The sequence below is a fragment of the Engystomops pustulosus genome, chromosome 1 (assembly GCF_040894005.1).
Source record: "Engystomops pustulosus chromosome 1, aEngPut4.maternal, whole genome shotgun sequence".
In the NCBI taxonomy this organism is placed as follows: Eukaryota; Metazoa; Chordata; class Amphibia; order Anura; family Leptodactylidae; genus Engystomops; species Engystomops pustulosus.
The window spans coordinates 214,799,970-214,818,942 of NC_092411.1; the positions used below are offsets into that span (position 1 = coordinate 214,799,970).

At 41.0% G+C, this 18,973-nt stretch overlaps 1 protein-coding gene across 2 annotated transcripts in view; it reads right to left on the reverse strand.

Moving 5' to 3' along the window:
* The window catches only part of TRPC3 (transient receptor potential cation channel subfamily C member 3), a 195,120-nt gene extending 185,151 nt beyond the window's left edge, over positions 1-9,969 (reverse strand). Inside the window, exon 1 of one of the 2 annotated variants that reach the window (XM_072119348.1) lies at positions 9,626-9,969. In XM_072119348.1, coding sequence (XP_071975449.1) covers positions 9,626-9,831 — 206 coding nt within the window. In that variant the 5' untranslated portion in view covers positions 9,832-9,969. The remainder of the gene's footprint in view (positions 1-9,625) is intronic. The other variant, XM_072119350.1, reaches the window with a different exon arrangement.
* Positions 9,970-18,973: the final 9,004 nt, after the last annotated feature.

The window sequence follows — 18,973 nt, forward strand, 5'->3', positions numbered from 1 at the left end:
TTTTGGGTGGAAAATTAAACATTTACAATGGATTAAATGAATAAAGGCTCCACAAAGTTTGTTACCCAATCTCTCCCGAGTACACGGATACTCTATATGTGGTGGTAACCTGCTGTATGGGCGCACGGCCGGGCATAGAAGGGAAGGAGGCGCCATCCAGATCAGATTTGCTATGTCACATTGTACAGGCTATAATTTTTTTCTTTTTTTTAATGTGGACCTATAGGGGCTTATTTCTTTTGCCACATGAGATGCACTTTTCTGGTATGTAATTTGGGGGAATCTATAGGCTAATTGGTGAGATATTATTAACTCTTTGTTGGTGGAGGAAATGAAAATCATCACTTTTCAGGAAGATTTTTATGGGGGTTTTTTTGGCTGTTTACCATACCATAAAAATAGTATATTATTATTCTATGGGTTGCCACGATTACGAAAAGACCTCATTTATATAGATTTTTTTCCCCATTTTTACTGAATAAAAAGTAATTTGGCAAAAATGTTGTTAATTTTAGCATCACCGTCTTTCATATGCATAACTTTTTTATTTTTCGCCTCACAAATCTGTTTAAGGGCTTATTTTTTGCGAGAAGGATTGTTCTTTTTAGTGGTCTTATTTTAGAGTGCATAACATTTTTTAAATCCCTTTTTAGAGCATTTTTTATAGGGTATTAATTGAAAATTATCTTTTTTCTGGAGCTTTTTTTGTTTTGTTTGTTACGGGGTTCACTTTGCGGATCTAATAATGATTCTGTTTTATTATGCAGATTGTTACGGACGCAGGGATACCAAATATGTGGGGGTTTTGTGTATTTTATTCAATTGTACTGAATAAAAACCAATTTGGAGAAAATCTTGTTCATTTTAGGATCACCATCTTTTCATATGCATAACTTTTTTATTTTTCGGCTGACAAATTAGGGTTAGGGGCTTATTTTTTGCAAAAAGAGTTGTTCTTTTTAGTGGGCTTATTTTGGAGTGCATAACATTTTTTAAATTACTTTTTAGAGCATCTTTTATAGGGTATTAATTAAAAAGGATCTTTTTTCAGAACATTTTTCCGTTTTTTTTCTACGGCGTGTACCGTGCGGGTCCAGTAACGATTCTGTTTTATTATACAGATTGTTACGGACGCGGCAATACCAAATATGCGGGGGGTTTTTGTGTTTTTGTGTTTTTTATATTTTATTAAGTGTTTTTATAGGAAAGTGACATTTTAGGGGCTTATATTTTAATGCATTTATTTTTTATTTATTCTAATGTATTAACTTTAGTGTTTTTGACTTTTTTTTACTTATACATACTTGAACTTGAACCAGTGATGCTCTGATCACTGGTTTAAGTTCAATACACTGCTCTACAATACTATTTTATTATAGAGCAGTGTAAACCGGAAGGGGTCTGACTGCCATGGAGACTGGGCAGCTCCGGGGCACATGCCAGTCCTCGGAGCTGCCCAGAAGTGGATCGGATCCCCCGGTAAGCGGACAGCGGATCAGTAAAAAACAACTCCAATGTGTTTACACCCATTTGGGTGTTTAAACCTATAGAAATCAATGGCTGAGTGAGGCAAGCCCAAATATCCCCCTTGTCAAATTTTCCAGACAAGAGACAAACCCAGTCCAACCCAACTCAATCAATAGCAATAACCCTTGATTTAATGATCTGTCAGATAAATAACATAAATCTACACTTTAGCGTTTAGTCCAGGCTTATGGGGTTTTTATTATAAATGAAATAGTAGGGACAATGGCTAATTTGCTGACCCAAATTAAACTATTGGTCAGCAGATTATTTACTGAAATGGCTAGGGCTCATACTTTGTGCCTGCAGATAACTTCATAGCCTGTATCATTGCTATTCATTGGTCCACATTTATTAAAGCCCCTGCACCAGCTTTTGTCTGTTTTTGCACTTTCTTTTTAGTGCAAACTGCTTGCACATGAATCTGCACTGTACCTGACACAACACAAAATTCTGCACTGAAAGGGGCGTTCCGATGCACAGTTGGCACCACATTTATCATGTATTGTCTGACAGAATTGTGTGACGCGCTCTATGTTAAAGGTGCACCAAATAGTCAGAGCAGTGCAGTGTGCGCTAGATTCATGAAAAACATTTGTCACAATTCATGAATCTGGCATACCTTGCACACTACACAGGCAAACTGCACCTAGTATATTTTGCACTGTTTTTGATAAATGTTGGCCATTGTCTCCAATAATAGCCCACTTTTTATGATATAAAATAAACTTGTTTTTAAATGAAAAGTTTACATTATACTCAAGTTAGGAATGTGAATTTGCGTGTAATTTATATTATATTTTTCATCTGTCCACTAGGGCTTTGTAAGCACAGCCGTGCATTCACTACTGGAAGAAATTGGGGAATAACAAAAACTACCTTGGGCGAGTTCCTGATATTACAAATAAACTGTGATGCTGAGTCATCACATTAGGGTAATATTAATAATATATAAAATAACAGTAATAATAGATAGGTTCTTTATTCACCCACATAAGTTGAAAGTTAGCTGTTTCTGCTGGTTGAATAAAGAGCTTCATCTTTTTAAAATTGAAGTAAAAAATGTCATAATTTTCTTCTTCCAGTAATGCAGTACAATGCAGTGCATCTCAGCCCATTCTACAATTCATCCCCCCTTTACATATATTCATCTAGTTTATATGTAAAATTGGTGACAATGTCAATCCATTATATATTCTGCATATGTGTGACTATACATCTGTTACTCTGCTCAATGTTTGTGTTGATTATCTGGGCAGTAACACCTCATTTCCCAAGACACTGGTCGATCAGTCCTCTACCATTTCATATCTATAAAATCTTGCCGAGCCAAATGAGCAGGTTAATGGGGTGTGAGTCTGAGCATAAGGTTTTGGCACAGTATCTTATACAAATGTTGAAACCAGAAGTTTACATACACTATATAAACAAACATACAGGCGGTCCCCTACTTAAGAACACCCGACTTACAGACAACCCCTAGTTACAAACGGACCTCTGGATATTGGTAATTTATTGTACTTTAGTCCTAGGCTACAATAATCAGCTGTAACAGTTATCACAGGTGTCTGTAATGACGATTTATTGTTAATTCTGGTTCTTATGACAATCCAACATTTTTAAAATACAATTGTCACAGAGACCAAAAATAATTTGTTTGAACTTACAATTATAAAGTATATGGATCCGACTTACATACAAATTCAACTTAAGAACAAACCCACAGAACCTATCTTGTACGTAACCTGGGGACTGCCTGTATATGCACTTTTTTTCTCACTGTCTGACATGAAATTAGAATAAACCTTTCCTGTTCCTATTAGGATTACCAAAATTATTTGCCAATTGCCAGAATAATAAAATAGATAATTTTTAAGGCTACTTTTATTAGTTTCTGCAAAGTTAAAAATTTACATACACTAAGATTACTATGCCTTTGAACAATTTGGGACAGCCCGTAGCTATAGAAGATAGAGTTAATAAGGGATGCACATGTGGATGTATTTGAAGGCGCACCTGAAACACATGGCTTCTTTGAGTTACATCATGGAAAATTCTAAATAAATCAGCCTAGATATCAGTGAATTGTGGAGTTGCACAAGTCTAGTTCATCCTCGGGTGAAATGTAAAGAAAACCTGAAGTGCCTCATTCATCTGTACAAACAATTATATGCAATTATTTCCAGCCATGGAACTGCTCAGTAAGGAGTCGGATTCCATGTCCCAGAGATAAATGTGCTCTGTTCCGAAATGTGCATATCAATCCAAAAACAAAAGTAAAAAAAAAAATTCAATGTTGCTGATCAAAGCAAATGTACACAGGAACAAAGACCTTATTTTTGGAGACATAGAAAGACAGCTATTGAACAGTGGTCATTTTCCACTTAGATCTTATCAATTCTATATTGAATATAATCAAAGAAACAGACAAAGACTTAACACACCAGCATTTTCAGGGAAACTGTACTGAATGACGCCTGTGGCATCTGTAATCTCCAGGAGAGGAGCATAGTCCTCGACATAACAACAACTGAGTCATCAATGTCAGATGCAAACTCAATCACTAGTGGAGTTCCTCTCACTGCCATAAAAGACGCAAAGGAAAAACCAGGCCCTTCCTCTCACCACCATAAAGACACTGCCATAAAAGATATAATGGGTATTAGGGTGCATTTTTGATCTTCTCATCTCTAAACAGGACAACTGCCCTGAAAACAATGGGTTGGGAAAAGTTTCTCCATAGTCCCAAGATTAAAGCGAATTGGTGATGTGTCCTAGACTCCCAGCTCACCAACTCCTCCATTCTGTGGATTTGATCCACTCTATCATACCCTCCGGAAGTACTGATTCCCCGGGATTTGGGATATTTTGTCTCTCACTATAGCCTAGTAATTCTGAATAGAAGGGCAAGACCACTGTATATGACCTAATGTCCCCTGACCACTTCCACAGCACCAGCAGTGATTGAAGGTAGCTAACCCTCTCTTTTCTTTTTCAGTATGTAGAGTGTATTGTACCACCTTGTAACAGTTTTATAGGAATTCCCCTGAATCCATACATACCTCAAGAAACTGTGTCCTATTATGGATGACTGATATCTGTGCTTCTGTAGGTCCTTTTGAGCTCCTCTTCCCACCCCAATATATATGCCGATTTAGCTGCTATGTTCCTATTGATTATAAAATCATACAAAAGCGAAATAGCTTCTGTAGCAGAAGGTCAGGACAGGCAGCAAGGGATCAAAGTCAATAACGGAACCTGGGTCACAACGGGAATTCACAACAAGAGCACAGGGAATCAAGAACAAGCTTTCTCTAAGGTTATGAGGCACAAAGATCCGGCAGGGGTCACAGGAAGAAGCTCGCCATTTTAGGTTGTCAGGTGGCCAGCGACAATTGCGGTGCCCTGGCCCTTCAAACTTCAGACGGCCAGCACGTGCACACCCTTGGAGGGGGGATGCTCCTGCTGGAGCGAGGAGACCGTCGCTGGAGTGTGGCTAGGTAAGTGAAGCTGCCACTGCTGGCGTGAGGGGGCACAGAGAGCACCCGTGACATTGTGGCCCCATTTAATAGTCATTTTTGGGTGTTAAAATCTGGATCCCCATTAATTTCAGATTTTCAGTATGAAATGCTGTGCAGCCAATCCACACACAAATGTGCACAGATGCACTGCTTCTTGTATGAACATTTTGCAAGGTAAACTTCAGTTTTTAGAAGTTACCCTTTAAAGGAAATCAACCACATAAAAACAAAAAAAAACTATAAATACTCGTCCCAACCCAATTCAACTTCATCCCGGCGCTGTCTGTCGCTGAGTTTGACGCACCTTGATAACCTAGACAAGATGTTTGGCACTCAGGGTTGCTAATCATGTTTTTTTATTTTATTTTTAACTTGATTGATTTCCTTTAATTTACGACTTTACTGTAAAAGTTGTAATGTAATATATATCCTAATACATTTTTAAGAACTAAATTCAATTATATTTATTAGATTCTTTATATAACAAAAATGAAAGAAAAAGGACAATGTAGTGATTTTGAGAGATATATCTTAGAAAATCCATTAAGCTTGTGTAAGCTTGTATAAATCTATTGAAGATCTTAGAGAAAATCCTCCCATTGACAGCAGGTAAGTCTATACCTCATTGGTAAAACTATTGCCTACAAATGTCAATGTTGTGAATTCAAATCCCATCTGACCGAAAAATAAATTAAATGAATAACATTAAATATTTTAGAGACCTAGAGTCAGGGATATTTAATATATGCATAGATTATGTGATTTCCCTGATGATGATGATGTTGGTTCCTATTGTACCGATGGCCCGACACATCTACTGAATACATAGAACACTGTAGTCACTCAGTAACAATAATGTCCCTTGTATTGTACACTGGATTTTTATGTTATATCAATAAATAGTGTAACCACTGGATTTTTATGTTATATATAATAAATAGTCATATCTGGAGATCTCATTTCATTTTGGTTACAAGCGCACCCACTTGGCTCTCCCTCTTTTTTGCACTCCTGTATCATATACTGGGGGGAGGCAGACTGGCAGTATACTAGGGGCAGGTTGGCTGTATACTGTGGGGCAGGCTGGCTGCATACTGTGGGAGGAGATGGCTGACTATATAATGTGGGGGGCATGGCTGGCTATATACAGTGGGGGGGGGCTGGCTATATACTGGGGAGGGGCTGGCTGGCTGTATACTGGGGTAGGCTGCTATATAATGTGTGGGGCTGGCTATATACTGTGGGGAGGGGCTAGTTATATACTCTGGGGGGCTGGCTGAATACCGGGGGGGGACTGGCTATATACTGGGGTAGGCAGCTATATAGTGTGGGGGGGGGGGGGGCTGGCTATATACTAGGGGCAGGTTGCTATGTACTGTGGATGGGGGCTGGCTGGCTATTTACTGTGGGGGGGGCTGAATACCGAGGGGACTGGCTGGCTATATACTGGGGGACTATCTGTTGGCATTTGTCAGCCTGGTGTCCCTTAGTTTTAAGTAGCCAAGGGCGCCTAAAGAATAGTAAAATAGCTGACATCACCTGTCTGAGCATAGCGGCTGGGAAAGAGGGGTGCATATTGAGTGGGGTAATTAATTCATAAATAGCAGAGCGATCAGGCGCTCAGGTGACGTAAGCCTGAGCGCCTCCGGCTCATTTATATATTTTAATAAAGTTGTTTTTTTGTGGAATCCAGGAGCCCTGGAACTAACTAAAGACATTGCTATCATCTTCTAGAGGTAACAAGCATGCTTAAGAGGACAGTCTACCATCAATAAACTGGTGGTAGATGTCCTTTAAGGGGTTTGAGTTGATTTTTTGGATGATACCACTACTCTGGTTGATTGAAGAAACAAGATCAGGAAGGCAATACTCTGCTTTACAACATACTTTTTTGAAACTATTTTTATAGACAAAGTACAGTGTGTCCTTTCCAACATACTGTTGGTAGTTTATTATGTCAATTCCTTTTAACCTGAATTCACCTGGGAAAAGCAACTATTTCACGTACATTTCTACAAATAAAATATAACTGATCTAGGCCATGGTGACCAATTGCCCTGCTTATGTAGTTGTTCTAAAGCATGATAGGATCAGCATACCAAAAATAAAGGAGAACCGAATGTTTAAAATGACTGACACCAATGTAACTCAAAAGATCCCATTGATGATGTGGAAGATCCCTTACACTACTGTTCAAAATTTCTATCAGAAACCGCAACTAAGGTATGAAGTCTTAGTCAGTTTAATTAATTTCTCCATTATATAAGATTAAATTTATCCAGAAAAGTTATAAATAAATATGTATTTCAATACAGACGAGAAATTACGGTAAACGTTTAACCTAATAAAATGAAAGCATAACAAGAAAATTCACCATCCATCTCTGAACAGGTTAAGAGTAACAAGAAAGCCTCAGCATCTGCACAGTAGAGGGCGCAATTGCTAATGCATTAATCATATACAGTACATAGATAATTGCTTAATTAGGCAGACAGGAAGATAAAAGGATTGACACATTGCAGACTCACACTACTGCGCATTTAGCTGTAAGTTTAAGACATTCAAAGGAACCGTCAGTTCTCAGCAATAGCTGCTCTTTGAGCTCAGTTTATAATCTTTTCCGGATTAAAAGTGGGAAGGAAGCAAAATAACATATTTCATAACCCAAAATAATATGGAATCATATTAATAGGAAGTCTTCAATCATTAAAGGAAATGGAAACTTATTTTCTGAATGTCTTCGAACAGTAACCTCCAAGTGAAAAAACTGAGAATCTGAACACATGCAAACTGCACTAGACAGGTCACAGCGACCAGGTCACAAAAAACCTACATATTCAATACCTTGACTATATTACATACAGTAAATAAATAGGACCACACATAGATAATTCATCCTAAATGAAAAAAGGGATGCCTAGAAGAATCATCTGTCCAAGGTTAGGAGTTTAACTCATTTCACATACCATGTTGAAGAAAAGGATGGTGTAATCTATGGGTTTGTACCCTGGTTCTTTGGTGGATTGCATCTCTAACAATGGGCCTATAGCAGTTATAAAAGTAGCCTCTATATCCAGGACTGCTTCCAAGAACAAGCAGGCTATTTGATCTGACATCTGAATGACCCAGTTAAGCAATAAGATACTCCTACTGTGATTATGATTAACCTCTTATTAACAGGGCACTATACATAATGAATAGCATTTTACTTTCATTACTCGACTGCAACTGGACAACATTAATATTCAAACACAAATATAAAGACGAGACAATAACGTAAGAAGTGACAATATCTGCCCTTGTTTGCACAAAGTCTGAATTTCAAACAGTCTATTGTAACATACTGTACTTTATACTATCTATGGCTTCTGGAACAGATGGTATAGAACTCACCTGACTTCCTTTATATTCAGCCACAGAAGCAAGGGTTGCAATTTGGGAAGGTGAAACTAGAACCTTCAGGGATAGAGAGTATTGCTCAAGGAAGTTTATAGCTGATTTCACAGCTTTAGAATATATAGAGAAATTGCCAGCATCCTGGCACAGAACTACTACGGTACTACTACATAGAGTAATGGCCATTAGATCCATTCATATTCTAAAAACTCACACTGGTATTGTGAAACATTTAAGTCATATATTACTGTGATCTAGTATCATATCTCTGGGTCAACTGCCTGGTCTATAGAGGTTAGAGATCCCAATAAGCTATATTTCGTAGGTCATGTCTGAAGATGAATATTTTTCTCTTTTTTTTAATAATTCATACATTGTATCTTCTATTTATATCAGCATTCAAATATTTTCATATATATATATATATATATATATATATATATATATATGTATATATATATTAACAAATGAGCATACAGTATTATTAAACATGGAAGTATATACATCATATACAACTAGAATTCTACATGCATAAATGACATATAAGTAGGAAACATGGACATCCGTACTCAATGTGAGTACCTATAGTCACATAATGTATATATGTCCATCTGAGTCTAGAGCTCTGTCCTAGAGGAACTTTTATGAATGATCTGCAACCAAATTCACTCCATGAAATTAAAATCAATAAATGGTTTCTCATCATATTAAAGGACCTTACAAGGGAGCTGCTGATGGAGTGTATGGATGACATATGTGCAGTATAGTTCAGTTATTAGATCCCCTATCCACAGCAGATCTCATAATGGTAACATCAGGCATGGCTGTCACTGGAGTGTTATGTGAATGGATTCATAAGCAGGAAACTGTGACATGAAGATACACTGAAGCTATCCACTTACTATGATCATTCCTCAGGATGGAATAACGCATGCGATCGTATCTGATAACATCTGTGTGTATGAATGCATTAGTGCGGATTGAAGTAGTTTTCCTGGTTTTCCCACAGCTGTATGTATGACTGCTGAACTAAGAAATCACATAATGAAAGTTCCTCTATAAGTTTCATGCGTAGCAGGAGAGATTATTAGACTGTGCCCCTGCCCCCAGGCCTGGTTATGTGTCCTCTGTGATGGGGTCACATTGCCTGGAATACGTGCAGGTGTAATATAAAGTATACTCACAGAGAGTGGTGCTGGTAGCAGTCACTGGCCGACCCCCCGGCAATGAAGGGGCTGCTCTCCGCAGGTAAGACGAGCACTCCCCGGGGCTGAGGAAGGGGCGCCCACTGACCCCCGTTTCTTGCCAGCCATCCCCCACGTTCCCCCAGGTCCGGGAAGCTGACCCTGCCAGAGGGCAGCTCCTTGCATTTCCTGCCTTTTGTGGACATACAGGAATCCCAAGGCGTCTGAGGTAGGTGAGAGCAGTAGAGCAGTCCTGCCTCAGGTGTGTACAGGGCTCTGGACAGCTGTGCACCGAGAGACAAACTGAAGAGGGATGCTGAGGGGAAGGAGGAAGAGATGCAGGAGCTGTGGCAGCTGCCCTCCTCCCGCCCGAGCTCTCCTCCCCTCCCTCATCTCCTATTCCAATGTTTCTCACACACCAGGATCAAGGAACTATGGAGAACTTATCTGAATAATCAATTACATCGACTCAGATACAATGAGGAGAACACTTACAAGCAAACTGAAACAATGAGGTACATGCATCATAGTCTGGTGTATAATTGAGACATTTAGAAGGTGTTTTTGCACCTTATGTATGTCTATGTCTTTTTTTCTTGTGATACATGTTTAGTTTTTCCCACCCTGGCAGGTGCAACTTTTGGCTTCTTTTTGTGACTTTTTGTTGCAAATGTCTCAAATCCACATGGACAAAAGCCATGTGAGGGGGTTATATACAGGAGAGGACACAAGACATATGAGGGGGTTATATACAGGAGAGGATACAAGCCATGTGAGGGGGTTATATACAGGAGTGGACACAAGCCATGTGAGAGGTTATATACAGAAGAGGCCACAAGCCATATGAGGGGTTATATACAGGAGTGGATACAAGCCATGTGAGAGGTTATATACAGAAGAGGACACAAGCCATGTGAGGGGTTATATACAGGAGAGGATACAAGCCATGTGAGGGGGTTATATGCAGGAGTGGACACAAGCCATGTGATGGGGTGTTATACAGAAGAGGATACAAGCCATATGAGGGGTTATATACAGGAGTGGATACAAGCCATGTGAGAGGTTATATACAGAAGAGGACACAAGCCATATGAGGGGTTATATATAGGAGAGGATACAAGCCATGTGAGGGGTTATATACAGGAGAGTACACAAGCCATGTGAGGGGTTATATACAGGAGAGGACATAAGCCATGCGAGGGTTTATATACAGGAGTGGATACAAGCCATGTGATGGGTTATATAAAGGAGAGGATACAAGCCATGTGAGGGGTTATATACAGGAGAGAAAACAAGCCAAGTGAGGGGGTTATATACAGGAGAGGATACAAGCCATGTGAGGGGATTATATAAAGGAGTGGACACAAGCCATGTGAGGGGGTTATATACAGGAGAGGATACAAGCCATGTGAGGGGGTTATATACAGGAGAGGATACAAGCCATGTGAGGGGGTTATACACAGGAGTGGACACAAGCCATGTGAGGGGTTATATACAGGAGTGGACAGACACAAGCCATGTGAGGGGGGTATATGCAGGAGAGGATACAAGCCATGTGAGGGGGTTATATGCAGGAGAGGATACAAGCCATGTGAGGGGGTTATATATGGGAGTGGATACAAGCCATGTGAGGGGTTATATGCAGGAGTGGACAGAAGCCATGTGAGGGGTTTATATACAGGCAAGGATACAAGCCATGTGAGGGGGTTATATACAGGAGAGGACACAAGCCATGTGAGGGGGTTATATGCAGGAGTGGACACAAGCCATGTGAGGGGTTATATGAAGGAGTGAACAGAAGCCATGTGAGGGGGTTATATACAGGAGAGGATACAAGCCATGTGAGGGGGTTATACACAGGAGTGGACACAAGCCATGTGAGGGGGTTATATACAGGAGAGGATACAAGCCAGGTGAGTGGGTTATATGCAGGAGAGGATTCTAGCCATGTGAGGGGGTTATATACGGGAGAGGATACAAGCCATGCGAGGGGGTTATATACAGGAGAGGACACAAGCCATGTGAGAGGTGATATACAGGAGTGGAAACAAGCCACATGAATGGTTATATACAGGAAAGGACACAAGCCATGTGAGGGGGTTATATACAGGAGAGGACACAAGCCATGTGAGGGGGTTATATGAAGAAGAGGATACAAGCCATGTGAGGGGGTTATATACAGGAGAGGACACAAGCCATATGAGGTGTTATATACAGGAGAGGACACAAGCCATGTGATGGGTTATATACAGGAGAGGATACAAGCCATGTGAGGGGTTATATACAGGAATGGATACAAGCCAAGTGAGGGGGTTACATACAGGAGAGGATACAAGCCAAGTGAGGGGGTTATATACAGAAGTGGATACAAGCCATGTGAGGGGTTATATGCAGGAGTGGACGGAAGCCATGTGAGGGGGTTATATACAGGCGAGGATACAAGCCATGTGAGGGGGTTACATACAGGAGTGGATACAACCCATGTGAGGGGGTTATATACAGGAGAGGATACAAGCCATGTGAGGGGTTATATACAGGAGTGGACACAAGCCCTGTGAGAGGGTTATATACATGAGAGGATACAAGCCATGTGAGGGGTTATATACAGGAGTTGACACAAGCATTGTGAAGGGGTTATATACAGGAGAGGATACAATCCATGTGAGGGGTTATATGCAGGAGAGGATACAAGCCATTTGAGGGGTTATATACAGGAGTGGACACAAGCCATATGAGGGGTTATATGCAGGAGAGGATACAAGCCATGTGAGAGGGGTTGTAAGCAGGAGAGGATACAAGCCATGTGAGGGGTAATATACAGGAGAGGATACAAGCCATGTGAGGGGGTTATATACAGGAGAGGATACAAGCCATGTGAGGGGGTTATATACGGGAGAGGATACAAGCCATGTGAGGCGGTTATATGCAGAAGAGGACACAAGCCATGTGAGGGGGTTATACACAGGAGTGGACACAAGCCATGTGAGGAGGTTATATACAGGAGTGGACACAAGCCATGTGAGAGGTGATATACAGGAGTGGAAACAAGCCACATGAATGGTTATATACAGGAGAGGACACAAGCCATGTGAGGGGGTTATATACAGGAGAGGACACAAGCCATGTGAGGGGGTTATATGAAGAAGAGGATACAAGCCATGTGAGGGGGTTATATGAAGAAGAGGATACAAGCCATGTGAGGGGGTTATATACAGGAGAGGACACAAGCCATATGAGGTGTTATATACAGGAGAGGACACAAGCCATGTGATGGGTTATATACAGGAGAGGATACAAGCCATGTGAGGGGTTATATACAGGAATGGATCCAAGCCAAGTGAGGGGGTTATATACAGGAGAGGATACAAGCCATGTGAGGGGTTATATACAGGAGAGGATACAAGCCAAGTGAGGGGTTATATGCAGGAGTGGACGGAAGCCATGTGAGGGGGTTATATACAGGCGAGGATACAAGCCATGTGAGGGGGTTATATACAGGAGTGGATACAACCCATGTGAGGGGGTTATATACAGGAGAGGATACAAGCCATGTGAGGGGTTATATACAGGAGTGGACACAAGCCCTGTGAGAGGGTTATATACAGGAGTTGACACAAGCATTGTGAGGGGGTTATATACAGGAGAGGATCCAATCCATGTGAGGGGTTATATGTAGGAGAGGATACAAGCCATTTGAGGGGTTATATACAGGAGTGGACAAAAGGTAAGGGAGTCAAGTGTAGGTATCAGTCTAGATAACCCATTTAAAGGTAATTTGACAGCAGGTAAAACTCCCCTTATCCACATTAAAATTGAATGAGGGGTTTAGGAGTTTCAGTTTCTTAAAGAGGACCTGTCACCAGGGACATCATTTTCACATGAGACAGGTTGCAGAAACCCATTACACCTGTGTTACTCACTCCTCAGATCTTGGCCCCCACCTTTGTTCTCCCGCCTCCTGTACAGCTCCTCCCTTCTACTCCTTCACAGAGGTCACAGCCTGGTGAGCTAACATCAATGGGAGAGGGAGGAACTGTACAGGAGCACAAAAATGGAGGCAGCCTGCAGAAAAGACAAGCCACGTATTGTTTTTGAAAAGCATCCAAACCAAAGCCCAACCCCTGTGACTACAAAGAGGATTCTGTCGGGGTGCAAGGTAAGTTATGACAAACCATTATATTGTAATGCAAATGCTTAGAAAAAGCAGAAATACATATTTGTGCCACAGGTGTGATGGACTACTACAGCCTGTCTAGTGAAAATGAGGTGACAGGTTCCCTTTAATATGTGCCATGATGCTTTTACAGGGACCAAAAGTTATTGGACAATTGACTCACAGGCTGTTTAACCACTTCACGGAGCTGAGCCCTCTTCATACAGAGATGGGCTTTGCTGCATATCGCCTGTGGCTCATTGTAATGTATAGTGTGCAGAAATGCCATATACTGCAATACAGTTGTATTGCAGTATATGGTAGGAATGATCGGACCATCTAGGGATAATGTACCCTAGATGGTCTAAGAAATAGTGAAAAAAAAAGAAAGCAAAAGTTAAAAAAATTTGAAAAATCAATAAAATATTAAAAGTTCAAATCACCCCCTTTTCCCTAGTACTGATATAAAATATAATAAACAGTAAAAATCACAGACACATTAGGTATCGCCGCGTCCCAAAATGCCCGATCTATCAAAATATAAAAACGGTTATTGACTAAGGTGACCTCCGAGACAGGAAATGGCGCCCAAATGTCCGAAATGCGACTTTTACACCTTTTTATATATGACATAAAAAATGTAAAAAAAATTATCAAAATGTCACACAGTCCTCAAAATGGTAGCAATGAAAACGTCGGCTCATTTTGCAAAAAATGAAACCACCCCCAGCTCAGTACACCACAGTATGAAAAAGCTATTAGCATCAAAAGATGGCGAATTTTTTTTTCTTTTTTGTACACATTCGTTTAATTTTTGAAAATGTATGAAAATGCAATAAAACCTGCATAAATTTGGTATTACCGTGATCGTACCGAACCAAAGGATAAAGTAGAAGTGTTATTTGGAGCAAAGAGTGAAAGTCGTAAAAACTGAGCCCACAAGAACGTGACGACTTCCGTCTTCCCAGTACACGGCATGGAATAATAAATAACATCACGGGAAAGTAAAATTTGTTACACACAAAATATGCCCTCACACAGCTCTGTACATGGAAAAATGATGGAGAGCGAGAAATGAGCGAAAATACCCTGCGTCCTTAAGGGGTTAATGGGGAGGTCCGGGCAATTTCTTCAAGATTTCATTTTCAATTAAGCAGATAAAAGACCTGTAATTGATTTGAGGTGTAGTTGTTGCATTTGAAAGATTTAGCTGTAAAGAAAACATGCGGTTAAAGGAGTTCTCCATGCAAATAAGCCATCCTTAAAGAAAATTCATCAAAATCAAGCATGATAAACCAGGGACACTTGCTCATAGAACCAAGCACAGTGATTGGTAATCCTCTTATATTACTTCATTCTAAAAACAACTTCTTTTAAAATTAAGCTAATGACAATGAGGGGCTCTGGGCCCCTCAGGTCTGCAGGTTCGCATGCTGTTACAATGAGCAGGGGCACAGTTATATGCTACAAAACAGGACCTGCTACTTGAAAATAGTGGCCCACATATATATAAAAAATAGTGCAAATTGCACAAGGTCCAGTTTGCCTATAGAGGGTGCGACAGATTAATGAATTGTGTTGCACCTTCTTCATGAATCTGGCACCCCCTGCACTGCTCCCAGAATGAACCAACTTTTTTTTGGTGCACCTTTAACATAGGGCATGCAACATAATTCTGTCGGAAACTACATGATAAATGTGTCACACATTCCAACTGTGCCAGAACACCCCTTTCAGTGCAAAATAGTGTCGTAGACACTTCTTGAATACATGTGCAAGTAGTTTGCACTGAAAAGAATGTGCAATGTCAGACAGAAAACTTGCACAAGGGCTTTAATAAATCTGGGCCAGTAAAGAACCCACTTAGTAAAAAAAAATAACCAATTTGATTGGGGAGAGGGGAACGCCAGGGCCAGCAATATGTATATCTTTAAGATACACATACAGCTGGTTGCTAAGCAAAGCTGGCGCTCTCTAGGACCCAAGCACGCAGCTGCTACTGACGTTATTGCAATTCCTCGGTCATAGAGAAAGATTACGACGTGGACGCGGGACAGACCATGCACTTCCAAGGAACGCAGGTAGGTGAGTATTATTTTATAATTTTTGTGGGGCATGGCTATATACTACACGGGGGCAGGCTGACTGTATACCATAGGGTGGCAGTATGGCTGTATAACAAATGGGGGCAGGTTGGCTATATACTACAGGGGGCAGGATGGCTATATACTATATGGGAGCAGGATGGCTATATACTACTACATGGGGCCGGATGGCTATATACTACATGGGGGCAGGATGGCTATATACTGCATGGTTGCAGGATGGCTATCTATCAACACATCTAAGCACGACTTAACTGTACCTCGACATTTTTCAGATCATGGACATAGTGTTCAGCAGCTCAGATTTTGCATTGTAGACCACATACCTCCTAGGAGAGGCGGTGATCGTCAGAAACTATTGCTAAAAAGAGAGATCGAATGGATTCACAAGCTTAATTCTTTACAACCACGCGGTTTGGATGTTGAATTTAATGTACACATTCCGGATCAGATTTACCAGTTTATACCTCATTTAACGATCACACAATGAATGTTGTAAGGAAGTATAAAAAATCCTTTTATATTGTCATATGTTTTTTGCATTAAATAATATTTCTTTTTCTTCTGTTTTTTTTATTTTTATTATTATTTTTTTTTTCTCCTCTCATGGGACCTCCCGGGTTCGCCTGACAGTACGCGGTTAAGGAGTCCCACATTGTGTATTCTATCAACATTAACATCATACATTTGACCTGCATCTGACCTGACAGCTTCCTCCAGGGCGCCGCCTGACCACATGATGTTGGGCTGAATTCGCCTGGAATCACTATTTTTTGTTTATGATACCCTTGGGAATACACCTAAAGTTATTACTTACCTGTCGTAGCGCAGTCATGCCATAGTTTTTGTGACAGCTCTATTGCTCATTAGCTAAATGTGCGCTTGCCCACTTCAAAGATGTCTGCCATCCCACCTGGTAGTTCTCGCGATAGCGGGTCTGATCACTGAGAGTTTGACAAAGCCATGTGATATGGTGGATCGCAGCTGAGCTGATCGCAGCCCTGCGTAGCAATCATACCGCCTTGGCCTGTCACCTCAGGATCTCCTCTACCTTGGTAAGGATGAGCCTCCGTTTGTTTTTGGCGCAATAAGTAGTACTCCGGCACTGACCATGCTTCTCTTTATTTACTTTTTTGATTGTATTTGCTGTGCAGTGTCATGTGATTAGCAGCGGGTTCAGGACATACGTTAACATGATGTTTACACAGGAGTTAACATGATGTTTACACACTGGCTAGACAGCGTGCGGGGGACTATCGATTGGCTACACTGTTTTTTGTACACTCTACACTGTTATGATCATATCATGTAATAATATTGCACATGTTTTTTGAGCATGATTTAACAACTCATAATCACACCACCTGTTTTTGTAATCATGATGTCACATCCTGCGAGGGATTTAAACCCGCCCTGTATCACTGTTTCCCTATGCTTGAGAATGGCTGCATAGAGTCAGCCGAAACGTAGCACTTACCACTGGTGAAATAAATATTCACTATTTATCTTGGAGTGCTTCTTCCTTCCTTGGAGTTAATATTTTATTAGATATGCCTTAAAATGACACCAACATGCTAAAACCATCATTCTGATATATAAATACAGAACCCTGCATCTATATCAAATACCACATCCAATGTGGCAACACAAATCGGGATAGACACGTACCCTATGGCCTTGCCAACGGCAAGCGCCGAGACAAATGATGCACAGCTTGCATAGATTGCTCCTCTTTTATGTACTTTTTCGTGTCGTTTTCCATATGCTAAACGGCCATCAAAGCAGGCGTTCTCTATATGGCCACTGCTGAGAGGTCGCCAATAATTACATGAAATAACGATCTAATACCCACTGAATCGGGTGGCTGCTGCTTTACTATACCTATTGTGGCCGCTTTATCAGCCTTTTGAAGCCACGTTTTTCTGTCAGTGGTGAGCCGATGTTCCTACTAACAGCTGCATCATGTTTCCATGACGACTGTGAAAGATACAATTCCCCCTTAGCGGTCACAGACGTGGTCATGTGACCGGAAGTTCTGCCAGCTTGAGATGGCAGCACCCATTGTATCTTCAGAACGTGGCTGGAAACACCAGCGGGTGCTATGTCACAGAGTCCATGATTGGTAAGTGATGTTCAGGGGGCAGTATCAATATGAGTTTATAATCCGGCGCTTGATGGGGCAAGCATAGGGCACCCAGGGTATGACCCTACACTTGGGCTTACCCATTATGTTACACCCGGAGGGACACTCCTAAATATTGAAGGTCCCCTTAGTTATTCTAGAGCATTTCCACCGTAATCCCTTTGAAGGAGGAAACGCGTCAGGTAGGTGGATGCAGGGTGTTTTTTAAATAGGGCAAATATTTGGTACTGCCCTTGTAAGGGCTGGTGCTATTTCTGTCGTGGGTGATAGGGTCAGCAGTAGGTACTGGTTGAGTTTATACATTCTGTATTACCACATGCAGGTACATTTCCTGTCACCACACGTTCTCCCGTCCATATACGTACCCAACATCAAGGCAATCCAGCTGACAAACAGGCACTATTGGTCATCATTCAACCAGCATCGCACATTAGAACTGGTAAGAGTACTTTATCCATCTTTTTGCAAGCTGTGTATCATTTGGCATGGTACTTGCTGTTGGCGAGGCCATAGGGTACGTGTCTATCACCATTTGTGTTGTCACATTGGATGTGGTATTTGATATAGATGCAGGGTTCTGTATTTATATATCGGATTGATGGTTTTAACATGTTGGTTTAATTTTAATAAAATATGTTTTAAGTTCATGGCTATGCTGGTAGTCACATTATGGCTATATACTTCAGGGGGCAGGATGGCTATATACTACAGGCAGCAGGGGGGTCTATATGCTAGATGGGGGCAGGATGGCTATATACCACATGGGGTGGCTGGCTATATACTACAGGGGACTGGCTGGCTATATACTACAGGGGGCTGGCTGACTGTATACTACAGGGGGACAGGATGGCTATATACTACATGGGGTAGGATGGCTATATTCTACAGGGGGCTAGATGGCTATATACTACTTGGGGGCAGGATGGCTTTATACTACAGGGGGACAT